The following is a 27,715-nucleotide window of genomic DNA, read 5'->3' on the forward strand; positions in this document are numbered from 1 at the left end:
AAACTCAAACTCGAAATTCAAAAATACAAAGCTTTATTAAATCAGTTACAAATAAACACATAAATGGTTCAATACGATGATGGTTTTGCAACATAGGTTTGCAAAATTTACAAAACAAGGACAGTGTGTATGAAGTGTTGCCTATCAACTAGCAACTGAATTCAAAATTTATTCAAAATCAAAAATTCTTGTAATGGTGCTCGAACCGCGCCCCCGTCTGTCCATTGATCTCGTTGCAGGCCGTATCCACGCTGGTGGTCATGGACGGAGGGCCGCAGCTGAAAACGCCAACCGAATGGGCCTGAAAATAAATAAACCCTTTACTTTTGGAATTTGTGGTCTCAGTTTAAATTTATTAAAAAACAATCCTTACAATAGAAATCAATAAAAATTCTGCAAAAATAAATGTTCAACATCTTTAACAGTATGTTCAACAGGGATCAGTTCTGAGACCTCTCGTATTTCTCTCATTTATCGTAATGATCTGCCTACGTATACAGAAGTCTCATCGACTAATTAAAGTCTGTTAGTTACCTTTAATTGTTAGAATTTTTTTAAGCCATAGATACTAACGTCCTGTCTCACCTTAAATGATTTTAAATATACGGGATGTTTCCTAATTAGCTACAATACAAACTTACGTTATTTATTAATAGACACCCTTATTTTTTGCATATTTGGATGTAGCTTTTAAAGCTAATAATTTTGACTTTAATTGGTCGTTTTTACTTAATTTTTGAATTATTTTATTTTTTTTAACAAAAACACGTTTTATATAAAAATGTATTGTTCAAAAATTGAAATTTCTAAAAGGTGGGACTTTCACCATTTTAAAGACAGGAGTTCAAACTTAAAGCCTCTATCAATTGATTGGTACAATGCAATTAGAAACAAAAATAATTTAAGAATCTTGTTAAAAGTTGAATGACTTGAAATGAGACACCTCATTTTTTGTTTTTGCTTCTCAAAGATTATTAAATTGCCTATCTAAAAACATAAGGTTTCAAATGCCTAAAGTTAATAATAAATATAAAAAAATACAACATAAAATACAACTTTCTTGTTTTACATTTTAAGAATCTTCATACATACTTTAATAAGTAATAATATAAGTTATGTATTAATTAATTAATTCATGTTAATGTTATTATTAATATAAACATTTGTTTAATAGGCTTTTTATTTTTTCTTTATTTATAAAGTTTAAAACTGCCAAGGAAATTAGTTTCGCTTGATAATATCTTTTTTTTAATTAGTGTAGAAAAGAATTGCACAAATGCCAATCAAGATTGAGAAAAGTTAACAAAACTTAAATATTTGGAAAGGTGAGTTCATAAACCATTTTCTAAAATGTACAAGTTTTTGTCACGGTATTTTGGGAAAACCAAAAAGGCTCTAGAAGTGATTGTCGTTTCACAAATTTTTTGCAGTCAACGGCCTTTTGTTTCTTGTAAAAGTCAGGAAAATTATTACGCAGGAAAATATTTTGACAAAACAAAAAAATTCATTAAAACCCTGAGAAGTCATTTTATTATTTTTTGCACTTCCGGGTTGACTTCTGTAGACAGAAACTATAAAATAAATACTTTTGTAGTAAGTGCAAAAAATAAAATGTTGCCCTCGGGCTTTGCCCTGCACTTTAACCCCTCTACAGCCTGTTCCGTCTAAACCCCACATTAGAAATTTTGAAAGTTCTAATAAAGGTATTTATTTGAAAGTTGGCCATAATGGCCATAATCCGTTAAGTTCTGCCTAATAAAATTATTTTTAAGATGACGATACTTCCGATTATACCAGAAGTTGCTATCAACTATTTTATTTTAAATAGAAAGCTATGTTTTTCACTGCGTTTTTAGATTAGTTGAGTTATTTTAATGCCGTTTTTATCAGCTTTTTCTATACCAAAGTTTAACCGATCACGAGATATTTAAGATTTTTTGAAAATTTTTGGATTTGCACCTGTCACTTAAAAAATCGGTAACTCTCTTAGTTTCAGAGATTTTGAAATCATATTTGAAGAATTGAAAGACAAAGCCTAGATCTGTTCTCCAGTGTGTTCAAAATTAAAAAAGAAGTTAATAAACCCAAAAATTTTAAGGTTAAGTTTAAAGAACTTCAAGCACCGATAACATAATTTTTTCATACGGGATCTCCTAATTTGTATTTTACTAGGTGGAGAAGATTTTTTTTCTGCATCGATCTGCAATAACATCTGTGATAATTTTCAAGTTATGTTGTTTTTTAACATTGTAGAAAATTTTCTACTAACCACAGCTGTTTTTGCATAGTTGACGGAACAGTCTGTATATTATATTATGTTAACGTGTGTAAAGCTTTTGAGCTACTAGCACAAATGTTCATTAAAAAAATCCCCCATACATTTTCGTGTAGTGACGACACGGTGTGGAAAAACTTCTTGAAATGGGGACGTCCGAAGTGCGTCACAGCTTTTAAATTGGTGAAAAGAGACCGATTCGAAATCCTCTGGTAATGCCTCTCACATATATACAAGAAAGTCGTCCGCAAGTCAAATTTTTCGAAAAACTGTGTGATAAAAATGTGGCAACTTATTATGTTCCGGCGGTCTTTGTACTCCAGCTCTCGGATTAAATCCACCAACCATTCGAATTGTTTTTGCGTTCGGGACACCCAAATAAAGTAGACCTGAAATGAGCTTTATGGAAGTTTCCACAAGTTGGGGCTTACTTTTTTGCATCTGCTTTGGTTTGCGCTGAAAACCACGTCTTTTAAGATACTGGCGAAAGGGGTGACTCCAATCCCGCCCCCGATTAACACAGAGACTTCGAACTGGTTCCAGTCTTGGTGGCTCTCCCCATACGGACCGTCCAAATACAACTAAAAATTTTCTTTTGTGCCAAACATCAACAAAATGAGTTAGTTACTTTAGGAAGTGCCGAATTTGGCGTCGCTTTATTGAAGTTATCGTAAAGACGCCTAATGTGAGTGGTCCAGGGACCAACAGCTCGGATGTGAACCGTTAAATTGTCTTCATCCGGAGATGACGATAAAGTGAACGGGTGATACTCGTTTTTGTTCAACGCCAAACTGGCGATTCTAACCCACTGTCCAGACTTGTACTGGAAATTTTCCGGCCTCCGAAACTCCAACATTGTCACATCTAAACAATTAGTTAATTGATCATTAATTGAAAGGGTTGATGGATGAAGGGGCTATGTGCCGAAAACAAAATTTTACGCTACGCGCTTTCGAAGTTTTATTTCGAAAAATTGCTTTATTTAGATTTGTTAAATTAGAACATAATTAAGTATATATTTGTTGAGAAAAAACGTGGGAGTTTCAGTTACAATTAAGTTAAATGTGTACCTCACTGTTTTATCTATAAATTTTGAACGTGATGATATCTACTTTTTGAAATAAAAAATAATAATAACAATAATAGTTTTATTGATGGCAGAAAATAATAAATATATATATATATATATATATATATATATATATATATATATATATATATATATATATATATATATAACAGGCTATAGAGGGTCTAAAAAGTTTAAAGTGCAGGCCAAAGCCCAAGGGCAACATTTTATTTTTTGCACTTCAAAAGTATTTATTTTATAGTTTCTGTCTACAGAAGTCAACTTTAGAGCCGGCAGTGCAAAAAATAATAAACCGACTTCTCAGGGCTTTAATGAATTTTTTTATTTTGTCAAAATATTTTCCCGCGTAATAATTTTCCTGACTTTTACAAGAAACAAAAGGCCGTTGACTGCAAAAAATTTGTAAAACGACAAACACTTCTAGAGCCTTTTTGGTTTTCCCAAAATACCTTGACAAAAACTTGTACATTTTAGAAAATGGTTTATGAACTCACCTTTCCAAATATTTAAGTTTTGTTAATTTTTCTCAATCTTGATTGGCATTTGTGCAATTCTTTTCTACTCTAATTAAAAAAAAAAGATATTATCAAGCGAAACTAATTTCTTTGGCAGTTTTAAACTTTATAAATAAAGAAAAAATAAAAAGCCTATTAAACAAATGTTTATATTAATTAATTTATATTAAGATTCTTAAAATGTAAAACAAGAAAGTTGTATTTTTTATATTTTTAAAAATGTTTTTTTGCCAACGATATCCAATTATTTTAAAAACTTGGTAAAATCTACTAGTAAAAAGCAACATTATAATTACTAACCATGTGCGTATATCCAAAAATGCACAAAATATACCTATAATGTTTTTAAAAAATGTTTAAAAAAATATACATCATTTGCATTGTAACATTTTTTGGATAAAAAATTTTTGGGGATTTTTTTTTTCAAATTTATTTACATATTTTGACATACCGACGTAAAACTTTCATCCAATCGCTTTACAAAATTTTTTCGGTATGGTTATGATTACTGTGGTACTTTGAAACAAATGAAAAATAAACCATGCGAACAACATGATCATTTACTAAGTTATTTAAATTGCGTAACAAATAAGTGGTTTTGGTTAATTTGTCTGCAATATAATTGATATGATTTGCCCAATTTAGTCTAAGATCAAATACAATTCCTAACATTTTATTCGAATTAGTTTAATTGTTTAAATTTGTTGATAATTTTTCACTTACGGATAAAGATAATAATTAAAAAAAAAACATTTCCACCAAAAATTCAAATTTTGAATTTTATATTAAACTATGCGTAGTCACTTCAGATAATTGATTACAAAATTATCGAAAAAAACTACGGATTAGATACTTTTACATTTAACTTCAAATTTTTTTTTATTTATGAGTTGCTACTTGTGGCGTCGTAAATTTATGTGACAATGTGAACTGTAATTGGGGTAAGATTGTAAAAGATTTCGTTAGGATATTTGAGTGCAGGCATCAGTTTTTGTCAATTTTATTGCAAAACAGTAAATACGGGGCTTCAAAAAGGTCGGCTACTGGTTGATCTCTTTGTTGACAAATTATATAATAAATCACGCGTCTGGTTTGCGTCTAAATAAAAAAGACCGATTATTTAAGAAATCAAGTAAAAATTTAAGTTAAAGTTAAATTAACAGTTACTGCCCAAAAACTCACAATACTGCTACGACTTTATTTATTAATATAAAAAATTATTAAAAATCGAAAATGCTCCTTATCAATGTACATACAGGCTGGTGTGTAAAGTTTCGGGATTTTTATTTTATTAGAAGTCGGGATTTTCTTGGGTGGGCGCTTAGGTTGGTACCATACCCAGTATGGTACCGGCAATGCTCATGAATAATCTGCATTGTTACTGAAATTAAATTTTAAAGTCAAATAATTTTTTATTTATTAACTTTAGGCATTTGAAACCTTATGCTTTTAGATAGGCAATTTAATAATCTTTGAGAAGCAAAAACAAAAAATAGGGTGTCTCATTTCAAGTCATTCAACTTTTAACAAGCTTCTTAAATTATTTTTGTTTCTAATTGCATTGTACCAATCAATTGATAGAGGGTTTAAGTTTGAACTCCTTTCTTTAAAATGGTGAAAGTCCCACCTTTTAGGAATTTCAATTTTTGAACAATACATTTTTAAATAAAACGTGTTTTTGTTAAAAAAAAATAAAATAATTCAAAAATTAAGTAAAATCGACCAATTAAAGTTTAAGTCAAAATTATTAGCTTTAAAAGCTACATCCAAAAATGCAAAAAATACAGGGTGTCTATTTAAAAAAAAAGTAAGTTTGTATTGTAGCTAATTAGGAAACATCCCGTATATTGAAAATCATTTAAGGTGAGACAAGACGTTAGTATCTATGGCTTAAAAAATTCTAACAATTAAAGGTAACTAACAGACTTTAATTAATCGATGGGACTTCTGTATACGTAGGCAGATCATTACGATAAATGAGAGAAATACGAGAGGTCTCAGAATTGATCCCTGTTGAAAATACTGTTAAAGATGTTGAACATTTATTTTTGCAAAGTTTTTATTGATTTCTATTGTAAGAATTGTTTCTTAATAAATTTAAACTAAGACAACAAATTCCAAAAGTAAAGGGTTTATTTATTTTCAGGCCCATTCCGTTGGCGTTTTCAGCTGCGACCAATGATCATATTTTTAAAGTAGTTGATGATGTATTTTTTACATAATTTTTCGAAATAATACTACTTTCCCTAATGTATCTATTATGTGCCAATCGCTTGTGATATTTAACATTAGCCCTATAGCGGTCACGAAAACCTTTGTAGTCATTATTTATATTTTTTATGTATGGATGTTGTTTCCCGAGTGCGTCTAAGAGGTTTAAATGTTTGTGCATGGTTTTTAATTCATAGTTATACCAAAGAATTTTTGTATTATTTATTGTACTAGTTTTAATAGAAAAAGATGTTTTAATTTTTTTGACCAACATTTCAATCAGGGTCAGTGACTTTTGGTTGACTGGTTAAAGAGCAGTCATCTATACATGAAAAGTCATTATCATTGTAAAATAGTTCAAAACGTCTCATCTGCGTAATTAGTCTGAACGTAATTTAGTTTTTTTTTTGGAACAGTACTCCCAGCATATAGTAAAAATTTAATTATAATCTTCAATTTTATTGATTAATTTGCACTGATAATTTAATTTAAATGAAAAAGAATAATTCACATTTGTAAAAAAATCCATTTAAAAAAAATGTTGCATAGCCTCTTCATTCACTAAGCCCTTCCCTTGTTATTTCTGCATCCGATACTTACTTGACGGTAAAATTTCGGCCCGAATCACAGGAATGGCCACTTTTTTCCGACTGATGCTAACAACAGAATCTAGCGTGAACAAAATCACAGGCCCCAGGAAAAAATAGTAGAAAAAAGGCGGCTGGATCAGACGCCCCGTACCGTGCAAAACCATAAAAATGAAAAACAACGGATACATGTTATGTGTGTACCAAAACCAGTTGTAGATTTTCCGCCGTACGACAGTTTGTGCAAAAATATAAATCACAGCCCAAATTAGGGTCAAGACAACTCCAGTGAAGCCAGTAATGGTCTGCCAGCACCAGTAGTGGAATTTTGGCAATTCGTGGGTCCTACAATTTAATTTTTTTAATAAACACAAATCTTGGAATCTTGGAATAGGGCCACTCACGCGTGGTGAAAATTTCGGAAAAGACAGGTCAGGTCGTCAGCGGTTTGGGTGGAAATGTGGTAAAAGTTAAAAGCGTGTCCTACGATATGCATGACTGGAAGAAAATTTAGTTAGTCGGAAAAAAATTACACTGTCCAATTAGAAACTTTCATTTCTTCTCTCTTTTAGACGAAAAAGAGTGCACCCATCTCGTTATTGAACAAAACAAAGATTTTTCAAAACAAATTTTAGTCAATAGTGTCAATAGAGATTTCCTCGAAAACACCTAAAAATCACCAAGCACAACATAATTCCTGTGTTTTTTTTTTTGAAGGTTTAAATTTAAAATATTTTCCAGACAGAAACTAAAAATATGGCAAAATTTAAGGAGTAAGCCGTAAATCACCAAAATAGGCCGAAAATAGTATTACGTTTGCCTTTTTGGGATGTTTTTGAGGCCAAAATAAACTTTTTCGATTAATTTTGAAAGCAGTGGCTGAAAAATTTCGATGTTATTCAACTTATTTAGCGCAATGTGTTTGAACTTATTTTGCAAGATCATAAAAACCTGTTCGTTTTCGTCGAAAAATGTGTTACTTTTAAACACTTTTTTGACTTATTGAACTTATAACCAAAAAAGATTATTATTTATTTAAAGCAGGGAGTAATTAAAATTTATATAATACAATATATTATATAATATTGTGTACTATGTATTATATATTATACAGGTGTATCAGAAATACGTGTGTTAATTTTACCACGTAATAAAACTTATCAAATAAAACAACTTTTTTATTTAACGTTTTGCAAAATTTTTATTTATAATTTTCACTGTTTTCCTCTTTTACTTTTGTACCCATAGGCGGGTACACGTTTTAGTATGTTATCTTTTTACACATTTTAAGTTAATTTGAGAATTTTTTATTAAGAAATTACAAATAAAAAAATGTTTTATTTGTTGAGTTCTGTTACCTGTTAAAATGTTAAAATTAAGTCACGTATTTCTGGTATACACTGTATATATTATATATTATATATTATATATTATATATTATATATTATATATTATATATTATATATTATATATTATATATTATATATTATATATTATATATTATATATTATATATTATATATTATATATTATATATTATATATTATATATAATAATTTATATAAATATAAATTTTAATTACTTCCTGCCCTAAATAACCAATAACCTTTTCTGGTCATAATTTTCATAATTTTCAATTGGAATTTATATTTTCTTTTCTTGTAAGAAGCAGACTAAAAAGTCACTAAATTTAGTCAAATACAGAACATTCTTTTTATTTTATCGAATGTTTTTAACGGTTTACAGCCAGCAAAAAAAGTTATCTCGCCGGGTTTTGAAAAAAAAACCGAAATTTCATCAAGTTGAAGCAAAAGTCGGAAAAACGTCGGAAAGTAAAAGCCTTAGTTTCAATTTGAAATTATTTATTTTTGCATTTTGAGCACGTTCTTCAGTCAGACATATAATTATTTTGCAAAATTTGCTTAAAAACAAACCGAAAAGTCACCCAATTATACTAAAATAAAAATAAAAAAATTACCTTAAACTGAATAAAAAATCACCGGATTAGACCTTTTTTAGGACGAGACTGATTTTTTTTAAAACTTGTCAAAACACCTAAGAAATCAAAATAAATGGAAATTTGTGTTAGCTTCTCTCCATTTAACTCGTTGTTAAGCAAACTTTTGCCAAAATAAGTCGAAAAATCACAACATTGGGTCTAAAGTCATGTTCTGTTCTTGAGTTAAAATTTTAAGTTTAGAAATGTCGATAAAACAAACCAAAAAATCACCAAATTAACCGTGAAGTTATTTTTGTGTTGAAATTTTTTCAAATGTAGGATTAACAGACGTTATAAAAATGGATGAAAAGTGTTTTCTACTTTTTTTGAGATTTATTTTTTTAAATACTAAAACTCTGAGGCTTATTACAAAAAATATTATAATATTTTATGCCTTATTCCATTGTAGTAATTTACGATGTTTGTACAAGTGTATTTATAAATGTATATTTATAGAAAAAATTGGTTTAAAATTATAAAATAAATATAAATATGCGTATGGTGGTAATGCCATCACCCAAGTGCCAGAGTAGTGGTCGTTATTTTATTATAAAGTGTTATAATAAAACTTAGCTTCAGTTTTTTCACCAAATAAATTTCACTTACATTCAGATATAGTGCTAATGTTTATAAACCTTCAAAAAGTTTAAATAAGCATTGAACATAATTCAACATTGACACTTGTGTAATTACCAATTTGGTAAGAGTATAGCAAAAAGCAATTTAAAAGGACCGTAGATTCAAATGGGTTAAGCTGAAAATTACATAACTTTGCCTTTTTTTGTGTTTAGCATGCTTTTCAGTCAAAACGAAGATATTCGCAAAATTTTATTCAAACTCAACCGACGAACCAACATTAGGCCGAAACAAATTGAAATTTTTACTTTTTTTACAATTTTCCTCGAAAACTTATTTATATATCATATATTATATATTATATATTATATATTATATATTATATATTATATATTATATATTATATATTATATATTATATATTATAATATATTATATAAATATAAATTTTAATTTTAATTACTTCCTGCCCTAAATAACCAATAACCTTATCTGGTCAGTCATAATTTTCAAGAGCATAAATGTCACCTCAAAACTTATTGGAATTTATATTTTATTTTCTTGTAAGAAACAGAGTAAAAAGTTACTAAATTTAGTGAAATACAGAACATTCTTTTTATTTTTCCGAATGTTTTTAACTGTTTACAGCCAGCAAAAAAGTTATCTTGCAGGATTTTGAGAAAAAAACGTAATTTTATCAAGTTGAAGCAAAAGTCGGAAAAACGTCGGAAAGTAAAAGCCTTAGTTTCAATTTGAAATTATTTATTTTTGCATTTTGAGCACGTTTTTCAGCCAGACAGCATGCTTTTCAGTCAAAACGGAGATATTCGCAAAATTTTATTCAAACCCAACCGACGAACCAACATTAGGCCGAAACAAATTGAAATTTTTACTTATTTTACAATTTTTCTCGAAAACTTTTGTTAAAAAAATTTTTATTAAAAAAAAGTCAATTTAGTTTGTTTTTAATCTGCAAAACGCATATATTTTGTAAAATCTTGTCAAAACACGCCTCAGAATTACAAAAATAAATAAAACTGTTACTTCGCCTGTTCGAGTTCGTTAGTTTTCCGAAATTTCTTCAAAAATATTAGCTGGAACATAGCAAATTTGGTAAAAAAAATCATTACTACTTATTTTAAGCTTTCAAACGCATTTTTGACTTTTTTTAAATTATTGTAATTTATTAATACATTTAAAAAGAAACGTAATTGTTTTGCAGATTTGCAGAAATTGTCAAAAATAAGCCAAGACATTGTCGATGAATTTGATTAATTTACCATACTGCCCTTAATTAAAACTTAATTTATTTTTTCTCAAAAATAAACTCAAAAAGTGCACCCAGTTTCGCCTGAAAAATTGTATTTAGTATTTCGTGCAATACTTGTGAAAAAAAACGCCCAGTAAGCGATGTATTTGTGCATCTCGACGGAGGCATCAAACGGGAAGTACTTATTGGCCACTGTGTCCCTTAAATAAGTAATTGTGTTCCTGCACATTGTGACAAGAAGGGAGGAATAGGTGAACATCATAGCTGAAGCCGCTCCGCGAGTTATTGTCACTCCATATCCTGCGATCCTGCGAAGTCCCGAGTGTTCCCGTTCCACCGTATAATCTAAAATTACCAGAAACTAAAAATTAAGCACAAAATTCTCGGTTACAGTAGGCCCTTTCGATGAAAATTGCCCACAAAATGAGCGTGTACAACGTCATCCAGAAAATTTCTTTCGACTTTAATTCAATATAACGCACAAAAGGAAATTGCGACCGAACTGTCGTGAACTGAGTTTTGATCGATTCGGCTTGGTCTTCGTCGATTACTTTGCTTGTGTCCCGAGCCAGAGGCTGGATTTCGCCCTGGAAGCGCTCCTGGATCTCCCGCCGGCTCCTGGAACGCTAGATTATTCCAAGGAGTTTCCTTCAGTCCTTCCTTACGCATAAATGTGCTCAATCGTGTCCCGAGCCACATCCAAATACGAGTTCCGATTTTGCGAACGAACACCCTTAAAATCTAGCCTCGCTTGGCTCAAGTTTTTGATGTCTTTTCCAAAAATTTTGACAAAGTCTCCAAATTCGAGTTGTTGCTTATGTCCCGCTCGCTTCAACATGCCCTGAACTGTGGCTTGGAGTTTATCCTCCTCGATGTCGGCCCCAACCGTGGCTAAAAACGACCTAACCCGCGTTAATCAAAGCTCCAAAAAGCTCAAAAAATAATTCTGTAAGGGCAGCCACAGGTGCCTTACGTAGAGGAAATATTCGTGCAAAAGAATTTTTCAGTTAGTCGATGATTATAAAGATGAGAACTTGTAAGCAGAAATTATTTATTTTTGTAAATTTTTTATTTTTTTACTGAATTAAACTCTGTAATCAGATTCTCGTACAAAATTACCCTTTAAGATAGTCACAACCTTTATCTTTGAAATTACCATTTTTTGTCGAATTCTGATTCGACAAAGCAAATTACGTTATACGATTTTTTTTATTGCATTGCATTAAACTGCCTAATCAAATTTTCTGGCAAAATCACCCTTTAAACTCCATATCAGAAATAATCATTTTTTGAAGAACTCTTTATCGAAACTATATAATAAATAGTTTTCTATTTCTGTTCCATTTATTTATTTCCAAGGATCAATAAAAAAAACAAATAATTTGTTTCTTGTATTTAGCCTAATACGAAGATTACTCGAAAAAAATTAACCTAACCGTAAGAAACAACTCATAAAAGTTACCTAGAGGAAAAATGGCGCAATGGTGGTTATACTGTAAATTCAAATTTATGTTTTATATTTATATAAAACTTTTCTATATAACGTTTTGCAAATTTCTTATTTATAATTTTCACTGTTTTCCTTCTTTCTTTTGTGCAAACGCGCCGGTCAATGTTTAATAATTAGTTTGTATTTATAGTAAAAATTTTCATTATTGTTTTAAATTGTTTAAATTCTACGCTTTTATTACATCGAAAATAGTTCGGCTCTTTTACTTTTGTACCCATAGGCGGGTGCACGTTTTAGCATGTTATCTTTTTCAAAATTTTAAGTAAATTTGCGAATTTCTTATTAAAAAATTACAAATAAAAAATGTTTTATTCGTTGAGTTGTGTTACCTGTTAAAATGTTAAAATTAACTCACGTATTTCTGGTATACTTATTATATAGTATATATTATATATTATATATTATATATTATATATTATATATTATATATTATATATTATATATTATATATTATATATTATATATTATATATTATATATTATATAAATGTAAATTTTAATTACCCCCTGCTCTAAATAACTAATAGTCTTTTCTGGTCATAATTTTCAAGAGCATAAATGTCATCTCTCTGTTTCGACGAAGCAAATTACGTTATACGAAATTTTATTATTTCTGATTGCATTAAACTGCCTAATCAAATTTTCTGGCAAAATCACCCTTTAAGAAATAACCACTTTTTGAAAAACTCGAAATTATATAATAAAAAGTTTTCTATTTCTATTATATGTATTTATTTATTTCCAAAGATCAATGAAAAAACAAATTATTTGTTTCTTGTATTTAGCCTAATACAAAGATTACTCGAAAAAAATTAACCTAACCGTAAAAAATAACTCATAAAATTTACCTGGATGGGAAATGGCGCAATGGTGGTTATATTGTAAATTAAAATTGTCAACAAAATCGTAAATGTAACCAAAATTTTGATCGTGTTTATAGTTTATTTCTTAATATTAATTTTTTAGGGCTTTTCTTGAGACTCGGATTAAATTTGTTTTGTTAAAAAATCTAAAATTTGGACACTCTTTATTTTTTTCTAAATTAACTTGTATCCTATTTTTAACCTTTCTAATCCAAAATAGGATATTTTTTCAATTTTCTTATTAGTATTTAGTTTAAAAACAAGATATCTGATTTTTCAGTTCAATAGTTTTTTAGTTTTACATCTAATGATTTTTTATTTTTTAGGCTTCTAGTCTTTCAATCCCACAGATTCTTTCTTGTGTTTCAATTACACAGTTTTTATGTGTATCCTTATTTCAGTTTAATTTTTCCATATTTTATATTCATATATTATTTTTTTTGTTTTTCATAGTTTCTTTTTATTATAATTTCAGTTTTCGAATTTCTTAATGTTTTTACTGTGTTTTCATTTATGATTCACTTAGATCTACAGAATATTAATCTCACTGCTTTTTAGTTTTTTTGTATTTCGGTTTTTATTTTTTTAAGCTGTTCTGTCTCTTAGTGTACTAAATGTAATGCTTCACATTATTAGTGTTTCTTTTAGTAGCTTAGTTCTTTTGAATTTGAATCTAATTATTTTTTTGTATTTTTGTGTTTCAGTTTCTCAGTGTTATTTATTATTTTTTTAGTTGCACTATTAATTTTAAAGATTCACGGGCCCTTAAAATAGCACTGCATTATTTTTTGAAAATGACTTTCTTTCACACTTTAATAAAATTTTAGCGAATAGCATAACGAAATCAGAAATAGTAGGCTTGTCACCTGTTGAATTATTTGAACTTGTAAATAAAGTGTAATTTTTTGTAAAAAGTACTCCAGGAAAATATTGGTAATGTAGAGATGCCTGGTTTTAGTAGGTACTAGTAATAGTATCTGTGAATTTAACTGAAATTTTTTTCGTAAAAATACAAGAGCAAATTTAGAACAATAATTCAACAATTAATTGACTTCTTTATAAGTTTTTCTTAGTGCTATAAAGAATTTTAAGTTTTTTACAAAACATATTTTTTTGTTTTTATAATGCAGTTTATTGCAATAAAAAATGTGTTTTTAATTTTACTGCAGTAGAAATAAATAATGTTTTTAACTTTCTAAAAATCTAGTCTCTAGTCATTAGTCATTAAGAAAATTCTTTTGCACGAAGGTGGATTTCACAAGATTCAAAAAAATTACTTAATCATTGCGATGAAATTCTCCTCTGTTAGGTATCCCACGGCGTTAACATCGTACATATCGAACAACAACTTGGCTTTGTTCTCCTCTGTCCCGTTGGCAAAAATAATCAACAAGTCGACAAACTCCCGAAATGAGATAAACCCGCTCTTGTCCTTATCAACAAGCGCGAACATTCGCTTAACGAACTCGTCTTGTGCCCTCATACTCAAAGCTTCCGCAAACTCAGTAATGGTTAACTCAGTATCAACAATCTCCTTCTCCAGAGTCTCATCAACGTGCAGCAACTCCTCCTGCGAGTGCTTTATTTTGAAAGCTTGGGCGAAAACCACTCGATAGAACCGTTCCAGGAGCAATTGTCGGTCAGTTTTTGTTGTAATTTTCTTCAAAGCCGCTTTCCAGGTAAAGCTCGAGATGTTTTCGCGAGCTAACCCACTGTTTGTTAAGAAAGGATCAAACGTTGTGAGGAATCTGCTCCTTAAATAATCCGTCTCAAATCGCAAAATTAGGTCGTAATCATGCGTGCATTTAATGATGACGTAAGGGGCGTCCTTGATTTCGTAAACTTCGACTTTTTTCTTTGGGTTTGTAAAGTCAAGGGCGCGGAGTAATTCGCCAGTTTGCGACATCACCTCGACGATTTTTTTGTCGTCTTTTAGGACCAAAACCACACGCCTTGAAGGATCTTTCGGGCCAAGCCATTCATCCACTAGGAAAATCATTTAAAAAGAGAACAACAAAGCGACAGAGGCGAATTAAGTAAGCAAAATATAGTTAGCTATTTAAAGGATATTCTAAATTCTGGCGTTTGTCAAAAAATACTTCAAAAAATACTTTTTGTTGGTTACAATGAAACAAAAAATTGCAGAAGTCAAAAACTATTAATTATTATGTCCTTTTCCTTTTCAACTGTTTAAGATGTTGTTTAACCAAAAACTGATTATTTTGAGAAATTTTTCAAAATTTTTCAAATTTTTCAAAAATGTAAGTCAGATAAGCATTTCGTTACGTCTTTTATTCTGTAAAACTTCTTAAAAATCAGCAGAAAAATTACTAAATTGAAACGAAAAGTACATTGTTTTGTCTTTGTTTTTGTTTTTTGTGATTTTTGTTTTTTTTTGTTTTTTTTTGTTTTTTTGTCTTTGTCTGTGTGTTAGCAAAAGTGCTGAGGTTTTGCGAAATTTTGCCAAAAATAACTAATGTGAAACTCGAGGTTTAACGATATTTTGCCAAACTCGATTAAAAAATTTGTAAATTGGATCGATACTAATATGATTTCGTCGTATTTCGTCAAAAATTTAAGTCAGATAAGCATTTAGTTACATCTTTTATTCTATAAAACTTCTCAAAAATCAGCAGAAAGATTACTAAATTGAAACGATAAGTACATTATTTTGTCTTTGTTTTTTTTTGTTTTTTTTTGTTTTTTTTGTTTTTTGTTTTTTGTTTTTTGTTTTTTTGTTTTTGTCTGTGTGTTAGCAAAAGTGCTGAGGTTTTGCGAAATTTTGCCAAAAATAACTAATGTAAAACTCGAGGTTTAACGATATTTTGCCAAACTCGATTAAAAACTTTGTAAATTGGATCGATACCAATATGATTTCGACGAATTTTGTCAAAAATTTAAGTCAGATAAGCATTTAGTTACGTCTTTTATTCTGTAAAACTTCTCAAAAATTAGCAGAAAGATTATTAAATTGAAACGATAAGTACATTATTTTGTCTTTGTTTTTGTTTTTTGTTTTTTTGTTTTTTTTTGTTTTTTGTTTTTTTGTTTTTTTTTTTTGGGGTTTAACAAAAGTGCTGAGGTTTTGCGAAATTTTGCCAAAAATAACTAATGTAAAACTCGAGGTTTAACGATATTTTGCCAAACTCGATTAAAAAATTTGTAAATTGGATTGATACTAATATGGTTTCGTCGAATTTCGTCAAAAATTTAAGTCAGATAAGCATTTATTTACGTCTTTTATTCTGTAAAACTTCTCAAAATTCAGCAGAAAGATTACTAAATTGAAACGATAAGTACATTATTTTGTCTTGGTTTTTGTTTTTTTTTTGTTTTTTTTTGGTTTTTTTGTTTTTGTCTGTGTGTTAGCAAAAGTGCTGAGGTTTTGCGAAATTTTGCCAAAAATAACTAATGTAAAACTCGAGGATTAACGATATTTTGTCAAACTCGATTAAAGAATTTGTAAATTGAATCGATACTAATATGATTTTACCATTTTTGCATTATATTAGCAGGTTTCTTTGACATAAAATGTAATTATACATAAAATTTTATAAATTTACACAAAAATTGATTGAAATGAAATTTAAAATTGTTTTATTTTTGTTTTTTTAGACTCAAAAATAAATAAGCATGTTCTACATTTTGCGAAAAAACACAAAACTAGATCGAAATTGCCATTATTTTGGAATTGTTGTCATCTTATGATTTTTCGGTCGAAACTGATTTATTAGTTTATTACACATATAAATTACAAAATAAATAAAAATTGATAGTTTCTCTAGAATTGGATCATTTTTGAACAAAATTTTGTCAAAATATTTCGCAAAATTTGTAATTTTCGAGTGGTAAACAACGTTTCATCTGTCAAAAAATTTGCTTAAACTAGCTGAAAAATTACCAAATTTAATCAAAATTGTTATTTATTTTTCGAGTGTTTTAGCACATGTTCAGGCAGAAGCGCAGTGATTTTTATAAAATTTAATTCAAAATTAATTTTTTCCAGGATTCTTAATTATTTTAAAAATTAATAAGAGAAATTTAATTTATAAAAATAACTAGAGTAATGTGATATTATGAAGTGAATCAACTTAATCCGCCTTTGCAAACCGGTAAACCCACCAACAAACAAAGGATAATGAATGTTTTTCTCGTTTTTGAACGTATTTCGGGTGGATTGATTCGCTACAATTTTTGCGGCCAGTATTTGTTTCTCCTTCACTTGTATTAACACGTAGATGACTCCGATCGATCCTAAAACTGGTTAGTAACCTCTTTGTCATTTTTATTATCATACCTATGATAAACGTCCCTATGCTAATAAACGTCACAATAAATGAAACTTCACTATTGCTGAAATAATCGTAGGACAATCCTTGCACACAGGATTCATTTAACACACTCGTTGTGAGTGGCTCCAGGTGGTGGCAGTTGAAGTTTGTACTGTCTTTACTCGTACACGACGACTTTGTCAAGTTACATTTCGAAATCAATTGAACATCTAAAATTGTTTCAATTACTTGTTGCGCTTGTTGTATTTCAGTAAAATACCAGTGTCAGTAGGGACATTAAATACGTTCTTGGGCAAGTCGTCCGGGTCCATCCTTGTGACTGCCATTATAATATCGTACAGTGTAATTTGTTTAATTCTTTCAACTTCGTCATTGCTGAATAGGCTAGAAATATGTTTTTAAAAGCAGCGCTTCTGACGAGCGAATTTTACCCATTTTCTTTGTTTTCGAACCAAAAACGGTCCCCGTCCCGGATCCTCCGGAACTGGTCCTTGATAATAGTCCGGAAGAGCTCGCCAGGTTTGTGGTCCTTCGTCTCAAGGATGCCACCGATCCAGAGATCAACATCTTCGTCTGAACTGTACAACTTCTCGAATTCTTCTTTGATCTTCATTGGGAGATGACCAAAATCGCCGAATGTCTGTTTTTTCAAGCCATAAGCTCGCCGAACTGTGTTGTAATCAGGGATTCCGTGATCGCGCCCCCTTTGTATATTTAGGGCCATCAGGTCCCTTCGAGGAAATTCCAAAGGGCCGAACACATTTCCCCGCAAGTCCTCAACGATTTTGTGGTCTTCTTCTTCGCACAATTGGACGGCCATCCCCATCAAAAGTCGGTCAATGTCAATAACTTCGCTCTTTCCTTCGTCAACCGGCTTGACAATGGGCTCATGGGGCCTCCAGAAGGAGTTACAGGTCCGTACCGTGTTTTGCCCCCAAGTGTCAAACTTGTGTTTGCACCCGTTCCGGGCATAATCCCGCAAATACACCCCCGGAACGACCAAAGTGTGCCCGAACCGGAACGCCGCACTTTGGAAAAACTGGTCAATTTGGGGGTCAACCCCCGGATCATATCCCCCATAATCCGGCAAGTCCTCGAAAATCCACTCCGGCAACCAGTCGTAAACCACGATTTTTTGCTGGGTTGCAATCACCCATTTCCGGGCCTCGTTAAAAACCTTCTCACTGGGCCACTCAGGTCGCAAAATCCGGATCCTTTTCGCGAGGTAATTGTGCCACCGGAACCACATTATTCCAAAAGTTAGGAGAAATGAGTTTTCGTTTCCTCGCGGGTTTCCCAATTCTTAAATTTTGGTTAGTTTGGACGCAAAAATTTCAAGTGACTTACTGAAAAATCGCGACACTTTTGCCGTTTCGTGCGATTTGATAAACATGGAGTGGTAAATCGGGGGCGGGGGGTTGGCCAAGGGAAGACGCTGGGTGTTGTAAGCTGGGAATAGACCATCATGGGACGATGCGAGGCACCCATCTGGGTCGATGGTGCCGTTTTCGTAGGTGCGTAATTGGTCGGCCCATTGTTTTGTGGTGCCGTAGAACAAACCCCCGTCCAGGTAAGGGGTGATTTCGTTCAACTGGTATTCATTTATTATTAACCAAAATTTCAAACTTCAGTTAGGTTCTAACTGCGTTTATTATTAAATTTGATGTAATCAAAAAGGTGGAATTTCCTTGTATGTGAATCACAGCACAGAGAAAATTTTTGTTATTGGCAATATTTCTATCTTAAGTACAAAACAATTTAGGTTTAAGCAAGAATAGTGCCAAATTTTATTTTCATAAGGTTCTAAGTGAGAATCCGTAAAATAAACCCACACCTGGAAACAACCCCATCCAGAAAAAAACTCACATGAATAAAAGCTAAGAAGAATTAGATTACTGAAAAAAAACAGTCCCTGCAAGCGTGGATAGATTTATTTATTTATTTTATAGTTCTTTTGACAACAATAAAAATGTAGCCAAAGCAAAATCATTTTAGAAACTACCAAAGTGCAGCAAACTGTTTTTTGTTTAGCAAAATCCCGTTCACTAAAATCTCTCAACTGGAATTTTCACAATCACAATTATTATAAAACTATCCACGATGTAGGTAACTTTATTAAAATTGGTATAAAACCTATAAAATATACTAGGAGTGGATATAACATAGATTTTAATGTTCCAACCAGCTAGCAGATAATGAAGTTAAATAAAATAAAAAATAGAGAATATACTCGTAAAGTTTGGATGTCTCAGAACAGAACGAATGCATGGAAATACTTTTAGCAAAACGTGAATAATATTTCTGTTAATCACATTAAGATGAATTTAGTGTAAAATGATTTCTTTGTTCATAAATTAACACCCACTTCTTGTTATATCCAGAGTAACGCATAAAATTCATATTTTTGTAATAAATTATATTTCAAAAAAAATTTCCAGACATGTAGATTTAATTTTCGTAAATGCTACATTTTGACAAAACAAATGTTGAGTAATGACGTCATTTTTAATTTATTTAAATGGCGACCGACATTTTTGTTTCTTGCTTTTGATAGTATAATTATACTCTTTTATGCTAAGCATAAAAAAATTGAAAAAATGTTTTAAACATAATAATAAAAGGAAATAAAGTAAAAAAAATAAAAAAGTAATAATTACACCTGAAATTTTTTTTTGTTTTTGCCTTATTTTATAAAAGGCAATAATTTTTTTGCTTTTTTTTGAAAAATTACAGTAACAAAAATATGAATTTTATGCTTTACTCTAAATTCCCTCTGTATACAGAGTGACGCACCGCCCCATAACTTTTTCTATGTAAGCTATCAATTTGAATTTTTTTTAATGATAGGTCTGACAATAAAGCACATTCTAAAAATATTCTGATTTGTCCTAAAACGAAATACTAAAACAAACCTTATATCGACAAAAAGCTCATAAAAATGTCGTTCAATAATACGATGAAAAATAGTGTTGAATTTGAAAAAATCAAGTTATTGCCACTTGTATTTTCTCATTTTTAGAAAATCGTAGTAAACGGTGGAATACTGACTTCGAATTCTCTTTTATTATAAAAAAAGATGCACCAAAGCTTAAGGAATCGAGTGGAAAGAAGATGGTTAAATTATCTTGAATGGTTCTCAAGTTAAATTTTTTGTGAGTTTTTTACACACATAAATTGACATAAGTCAAAAACCATTACAGATAAGTCTATGAAATCGGGTGCGTTTTATCTACAATTTAGTCACGATTTAAAAAATGTAACAAAATTTGGGGTTTTCTTAAAAAAATCGGAATTTAGTAGGCTATTTTATTTCGGAACATTTTGTATGCAGATTAAAAAAATTAGAATGTGCCTTATTGTGAAACCCATCGTTTAAACAAAAATTCAAATTGGTAGCATGCATAGAAAAAAGTTATGGAGCATGCACGCACCCCTGGGTCACCCTGTATGTAATACAGTCCCGTGACTGATAGATAACACACAACGTAAACCACTAAACCTAGAAACACGAAATAAAAAATGCGTTTCTTAAACGGTGTAGAAAGAAGGTCCGCTAAGGAGGCATTTTTCGAAGATCAGTCTCTAATAAGGGGGTGAAATGGGGTGTTAAAATATAAATGAAAATCATTTCTAGAGAAATATTGAAGTTATATCTACAAAAGTTGGTATTTGGGCTTTAAATCCGTCACTTTTGAACTTATATTCATAACAATTGGTATTTGGGCTTTCAATCAAGAATGAAAAAAGCGTGTTTCTAGATTTTTAATGTTTGCGCATTCGGGTAAAAATGATGAAACTTGAAGTTCAGGATTTTTGGAACTTTCACCTCCAAAGGAATCAAATACTAAAATCTGTCATTCTTTAATTCATGAGAACTGGTATTATGTGGTAATAAGTAATCACTGGTATTTCACCTAAATGTAAAATATAAAATGAAAGATTGTTTGCGATTATGAAAACAAGCAAAACTAACTCAGGTTCGTATGGTTTTAAAGTTTACAATAAAATTATGTGTTTTTTCTTACTTTATTTTTGTTTCTATTTTATTTTTGTCTTTATTAAGTTTTGCTTCATTTTTCTGCATTCCAAAATAGTTGTTGACGCTGTATTGGTCCTTCGGGCCCTTTCTTATTCCGGCCCTGTAGACCCTCGATATCTGATCTAATATTTGTTACCATTTAATTTGCTTAGATTTTAGCGAAAACTGATTGCATAATTTTGCATATTTTTATTGCATATTTGAATTCACTTTCTAAAGCTGAGTAAAATTTATTTAATCTGTCACAGTTTTTCACATATATCATTTTTTTTGTTAAATTTTTATTTGCAGGGGTTTCTCTAAAATAACACAGCCCTTGAATCCTTTGCGTGAATATTTTTTTTGCACTCGGCAACCGAAGATTTAAAGAGTTTTCTAAATTTTGAAAAATTGTCAACTGTCAAAATTCGTGGGTTGTATAATTATTTTCTTAACGGCAATCGTGACTTTTATCACGTCCTGTACCTATCGCTTACAGTTTTTGAAAAAAATCACAAAAACGGATTTTACTTCATAATCTTTATAGTTAATCAAGGAGATCTTGTAAAATGGTTAACAATTGTCAAACAATATTTTATTTAGTGATTAGCTGGTTTATTGTGGACTACAAATTCCATAATTGTTTGGTAACAGTCTACATATTTCAGTACTTAAAAATTACAAAATATTAAATTTTTGGTACGATAGTTGAAATTGTCTTTAAGAAGAAATTAGTGAATTACTTTGACTCGTTAAATGTGTTACATAAAGCTCAATTTGGATTCAGAAAAGGCTGCTCCACCATCCAGTCAGCAAGGTTGTTAATGAGATAATTCAGGGTATTGAGGAAGGTAAACTCATGGCTGCAACATTGTTAGACCTTAGTAAGGCTTTTGATAGTGTGAATCACGAACTGCTTATCCAAAAACTAGAGATTTACGGAATTAGAGGCAAACCAAACAATTTTATTAAATCATATCTAAGTAACAGAAAACAGATGGTTACAATAGGTGGCAATAAATCAGACGTGTATAAACCCTCACGGCGTACCTCAGGGTTCCGTACTTGGACCTGTTTTATTTATAATATATTTAAATGACTTTTCTAATTATTTACTTCGTTTTAAAAGTGTTCTTTATGCTGATGACACAACCTTTATAGTATCAGGTAAAGATAAAACTTCTCTTCAACTAAGCAGGCAAACTTTGACAGACAAAGCAACGTCGTGGTTCGCATCAAACTTCTTGGTGGTAAATTCAGATAAGACACAGCATATTGACTTTTCTTCTAACAATAATAATATAACTGGCCACCATGTTAAACTTCTGGGTGTAGTTGTGGATGAAGCTCTAAAGTGGAGTTCTCACATTGAAAGCCTATGCCAAAAACTATCTGATCAAGTGTATCTCATCAGACAATTTAAGAAAGTTTTAAGTTTAGAATGCTTATTAACTGCATACCATTCAATTTTTCACTCACACTTAACCTATGGAGTGACTTTTTGGGGTAATGCCTCTCACGGAAATAAAATCTTTAAAATTCAGAAAAGAGCAATTAGGGTCATAACTAACATTAGCCGCTATGATTCTTGTAGACCGTGGTTCATCAAATTTAACATAATGACACTTGCTTCAACATATATTTATTTATCTTTGCTTGAAATCCACCAATCATCCCATAATTTCAATAAACATGCAGACTTTCATAATCATTACACACGATCAGCACAACTACTTCTGCCACCCCGTTTCAAGAGTAGCAGTGCCGTTAGAAATACATTAAACCTCAATCTTTATAATAAGCTTATTCCAAACATAAAGTCTCTTAAATTAAATGCTTTTAAAACCGTTATTAAAAGGTACCTTATAAATGAATGTTATTATAGTATAAATGAATTTTTATCTAGTTCCCTCGCAATCTAGCTGTCTCTCTATTCGTAATTTATACCATTTTTTATGTAATTTTTCTTCTTTTTGTTATCTGTTTAACTTGCTATGTTTATATTTATATTTATTATTTTTAATTATATTATAATATCCTAATTAGTATCCATACGTGACGTGTTTAATTTCTGTGTATTCAGATAAGATGAACGAATAAATTATCATTACTATTATTATTATTATTATTATTATTATTATTATTATTTAAACCAGTGGTTCTCTGAAAATAAATTATTAAAGTTGCATTCCGAGCTCGTATTTGCGAAAAATTTGACAAATCAAATTACTCGAATAAAAACATCCATGAATACCACCTATTCGGTCAAATTCGTAATGAGCTCGGAACGCAATTTTATTAATTTATTAGAAAAAACTGCTTCAAAAACAAAATTATTGAATTAGAATTTTTACTTCTTTTAAGAAGTAATTTTTAAAGCATAATCTTTTACCAAAAATATCGCCGTAACAGGGTGCCATTAAAAACAATTTTTTTTAATAACTTGAAAACTAAAAAGAATTTCGATATAATGTATTCATAAAAAATAATCATATTTTTAAAGTAGTTGATGATGTATTTTTTATATAATTTTTCGAAATAATATTACTTTCCCTAATGTATCTATTATGTGCCAAGCGCTTGTGATATTTAACATGAGCCCTATAGCGGTCACGAAAACCTTTGTAGTCATTATTTATATTTTTTATGTGTAGATGTTGTTTTCCGAGTGCGTCTAAGAGGTTTAAATGTTTGTGCATGGTTTTTAATTCATTGTTATACCAAAGAATTTTTATATTATTTATTGTACTAGTTTTAAAAGGAAAAGATGTTTTAATTTTTTTGACCAACATTGCAATCAGGGTCAGTGATTTTTGGTCGACTGATTAAAGAGCAGTTTCAAAAGTAGCAGTGCGGTTAGAAATACATTAAACCTCAATCTCTATAATAAGCTCAGTCGAAACACAAAGTCTCTTAAATTGAATGCTTTTAAGACCGTTATTAAAAGGTACCTTATAAATGAATGTTATTATAGTATAAATGAATTTTTATCTAGTTCCCTCGCGAACTAACTGTCTCTCTGTTCGTAATTTTATACCTTTTTTATGTAATTTTTCTCCTTTTGTTATCTGTTTAACTTGTTATATGTTATATTATATTTTAATATCCTAATTACTATCCATACTTGACGTGTTTAATTTCTGTGTATTCAGATAAGATGAACGAATAAATTATTATTATTATTATTATTATTATTATTATTATTATTATTATTATTATTTCTGTTAATAAAGTGTCTCTAAATTTTGTTGCAATGTGTCTTTCTGAGAAAAAGTGCATTAATAATTACACTTAATTACACTCGCATTGGTATGAGTTAGCGAAATCATAAAAACTCAGAGATAAAGAGTATAAAGTCACTCTCTCCATTTAAAATCAAAGATCACTGTTCCAAAATGTTTTTCTGTAAACGCTGTTAGTGAATTCTATTAGGTATATAGTGACAATTAGGTATAAGTGGTAATTCCACTCAAATACTACAAAAAACTTAAAACTTAAAAAACAACAACAAATGTTTAAAAATATTTGCAAACTTGTTTTGTTAAAATAAAAAACACCAAAAATTTCAAATACTCACATTGCTCAAAAATTATTCAGCTTTAATTCTAATGCGATGTGCTGCTTTGTACAAATGACTACTGAACTTTCTGAATACTAATGTCAGTGTTCCTTTGCGAAATTTGGTGACCAGAAATTTTACGATATTCCCAATTTTTTCTTATTTAAACTTTTACATTTTTGTGCTCACAGTAGTTATTCCTGTAAAAACAGCTTTACCCAGTCAAAAAAAAAAGAAAGATTTTAATTTATTATTCGAGACGATAAAGATATGGTCTAAAATTGTGAAAAAGTCAGTTAGAAACATATGGTACTCAAGCCGCGAAATGTGAGATAGGATAAACAATTCCTATGGTGTGAACTTTCTGTATTAAATAACTTTCAACCTTTTGTGAGTGCAAGCAAAATCTTGACGCCTAAAGCCGAAAAATGGTCTAAAACCACTAAAAATGCAATATCAGTTCCTGAGAAGATTAGATAATAGTAAACATATAAATAATGTAAATAAGTTTAAATAAATAAATTGTATAACTAAATATACAAATGATGAACATCACTATACATATACAAACACCAAACCTTGCTTTATCATTTCTCAAAAAATTTTGTTTTAGTGAATTAAAAATTGCAAAAGTCTTACTTGTTGTCTGGGATTATTGGGGCTGTAGCCCGTCCTTTGGTCGTACCGAGTCCTCAAAAATGGCATTTGCGAATGTCCCGGCTTCTCCAAATACGTGTGGTTTTGAGGCACCTCAATATTAAAATATTCCGGAGGGCAGGCCGGCCTTTGAGCATCCAAAATTTCCTCAACGACTTGTTGCCCTAACCCGCCAAAATAAATTTCTATTAAATAACAAAACACATTTTACCGAAAAAAACAATCAAGGCATTTTTCCCCGCCCTTGATTTAGTTCCCGTTTCCCCCTTCAATAATTTTTCGCTTAGCTCCAAGGGATTTGGTCGGTTTGACCCAGCTGGCAGGTAACTACCGTCTTCGTAGGCCGTGGGCCAACGGCGCAAAAGTGGCCGATCTTTGGACAAATTAGAAAATTTACGAAAATCGGGGGAAAATAATACCAATTGCGCCTAAATCCGGGTGGGCTATGTTGTTGTACCACCCGTCGTATCCCTCGTATTCGTGCGATTTTTCCGGGATTCGCTCCGGGTTGTTCCAGGAGCCGTTCAGTAACCAGTTTGCCAGGTTTTGCCGAACGGTTGTGCTATTATTATCCCAAGAGCCAGGCCAATATTCTCCTGACGGTTTTTGGTCATAACTGGGGGTTGGCACTGTTGGCTTCATCGCTGCATGTGATAATTATATTAGTTTTAATTAATTAATTCGTGACTTACGTTTGGACTGCTCCTCGCTTATTCCAATTAAAATTATGGATATAAACACAGTTAAAACTTGCATTGTTGCAAGAAAGCACACATTTGACTGATGGTATTTTAATCTGTATGGAAAATGTGACTTCAAAATTGGAGGAAACCGAGATAACTTATCGTAGTATTCCCCCGGCAAATGCAAACTTTACATTTTTTAAGATAAATCTGGTAAAACCCGTAATAAACATTAATTGTACGAATCATTATTAATTATAGTTTTATTTACAGTATGAACCTGTTAAAAAAATTACTATACTTACAAACTACAATCGCAGAGTAATTAGCGTTTGCTTTTAAAAATATTATTGATGGATTTGAAAAATCCAACGCAACTTTCGCTAGTGTTTTGCAGGCCAATAATAACAATACATTTTTTAAAATAAAACCTTTTTTAATAACGATGTCAGATGGTTTTAACAAATAGAAATAAAAGCAATGATGCATATAATAAAGTCCACTATCACTCTAACTATTAAAAACCTCATCATCTGTTCCTGAACTAATCTTTTTAACTATCAAATATAATACCCATTTTTAAAAAAAGAAAATGTCAACATCCTGCAAACTATCGACCAATTTCTTTAACACCATCCTCTCAAAACTTTTAGAGATATCAGTAAAAAATCAATTATAATTTTGAAAACTATCACTTATTCTCTAAAAGTGACTTTGGTTTAAAATGCAATAGATCGACTAATCACGATTTTTGTGCTTGCGATAATTTAACTTTATTTTAGCATTCTTTTAAATAAACTGATAGTATTACACTAATATCATCTTACCTTCGAGATCACAAACAGTTTGTTTATTATAAAGATAAAGTTTACTGCCCAAATGTCAATACAAAGGATATGGTGTTCCTCAAGGATCCGCATTAGGACTTTTACTGTTTAAAATTTATATAAGTGATTTTCCCAAGTGATGGCCCAACCATTTTATATGCTGGACGTTTTGTTTATACCATTTAAAAGTTCTTTAAAAATGCTGGTAAATGCCGTATTTTAAATAAAAAGTGCTGGGAAAATAACGGAGTTTTTTAAATTTAAATAATTGTTGGACTAACTTAACGACAGCCCAACCATTCATGTGCTAAACGATTTCTTTATGTCAACTAAAAGATCTTGAAAAATGCTGGCGAGTGCTGTACTTAATTCAAAAAGTGCTGAGAAAATAACATTGGTTTTTAATATCGAAAATTGGAGGGCTAACTTCTTAACGGTGGCCGGAGAGTCCAATCTTACACCGAGTGCTCTACGATTTATTCATACATATGAACTAAAACGTTTTCACAAATACTGGCAAAGGCTATACTGCAAATAAAAAGAGCTGGGAAAACAACAGTTACTTTTAATTCAAAATTTATTAGGCTTAGAAAAGTTTTGAAAAATCACATAGAAACTTTAGAAGGAGCTATACCTCTAGTAAATTCAAAAAACAAGAACAGCATGTTAGTATGGAAAGGCGAAGAAAATATTTTCCCTAAATGTACTAACAAAAATGAAGATAAGTAATACTCAAGCTGTACCCAAAGAAGCAGACGACCCTCTTTCTTTGCTAGAGAAAACACA

At 30.5% G+C, this 27,715-nt stretch overlaps 1 protein-coding gene across 1 annotated transcript; it reads right to left on the reverse strand.

Moving 5' to 3' along the window:
• Positions 1-16: 16 nt before the first annotated feature.
• Positions 17-26,270, reverse strand: LOC660520 (dual oxidase 2). Its single transcript, XM_064359530.1, has 19 exons — positions 26,112-26,270; positions 25,839-26,063; positions 25,631-25,792; positions 25,402-25,583; positions 18,533-18,776; positions 17,617-18,487; positions 17,445-17,569; positions 17,191-17,394; positions 17,016-17,147; positions 14,171-14,879; positions 11,187-11,423; positions 10,913-11,139; positions 10,636-10,866; positions 7,083-7,176; positions 6,692-7,023; positions 2,904-3,139; positions 2,707-2,856; positions 2,380-2,664; positions 17-301 (listed from the first exon to the last, which is right to left on the reverse strand). The coding sequence occupies exons 1-19, from the start codon at positions 26,173-26,175 to the stop codon at positions 179-181; spliced, it is 4,833 nt and encodes a 1,610-aa protein (XP_064215600.1). The 5' UTR covers positions 26,176-26,270; the 3' UTR covers positions 17-178.
• Between the last annotated feature and the right edge of the window lie 1,445 nt (positions 26,271-27,715).

This window comes from Tribolium castaneum, chromosome 10 (genome assembly GCF_031307605.1).
Source record: "Tribolium castaneum strain GA2 chromosome 10, icTriCast1.1, whole genome shotgun sequence".
NCBI lineage: Eukaryota > Metazoa > Arthropoda > Insecta > Coleoptera > Tenebrionidae > Tribolium > Tribolium castaneum.

Excerpts from the sequence above, each read along its gene's own strand:
- LOC660520 (XM_064359530.1), bottom strand. The coding sequence starts at position 26,175 with ATGCAAGTTTTAACTGTGTTTATATCCATAATTTTAATTGGAATAAGC. Across the intron at positions 18,777-25,401 it reads CCAATAATCCCAGACAACAA|TTGAACGAAATCACCCCTTA; the intron begins GTAAGACTTTTG and ends AATGAATACCAG. Across the intron at positions 302-2,379 it reads TGTCGTCACTACACGAAAAT|GCCCATTCGGTTGGCGTTTT; the intron begins GTATGGGGGATT and ends ATTTATTTTCAG.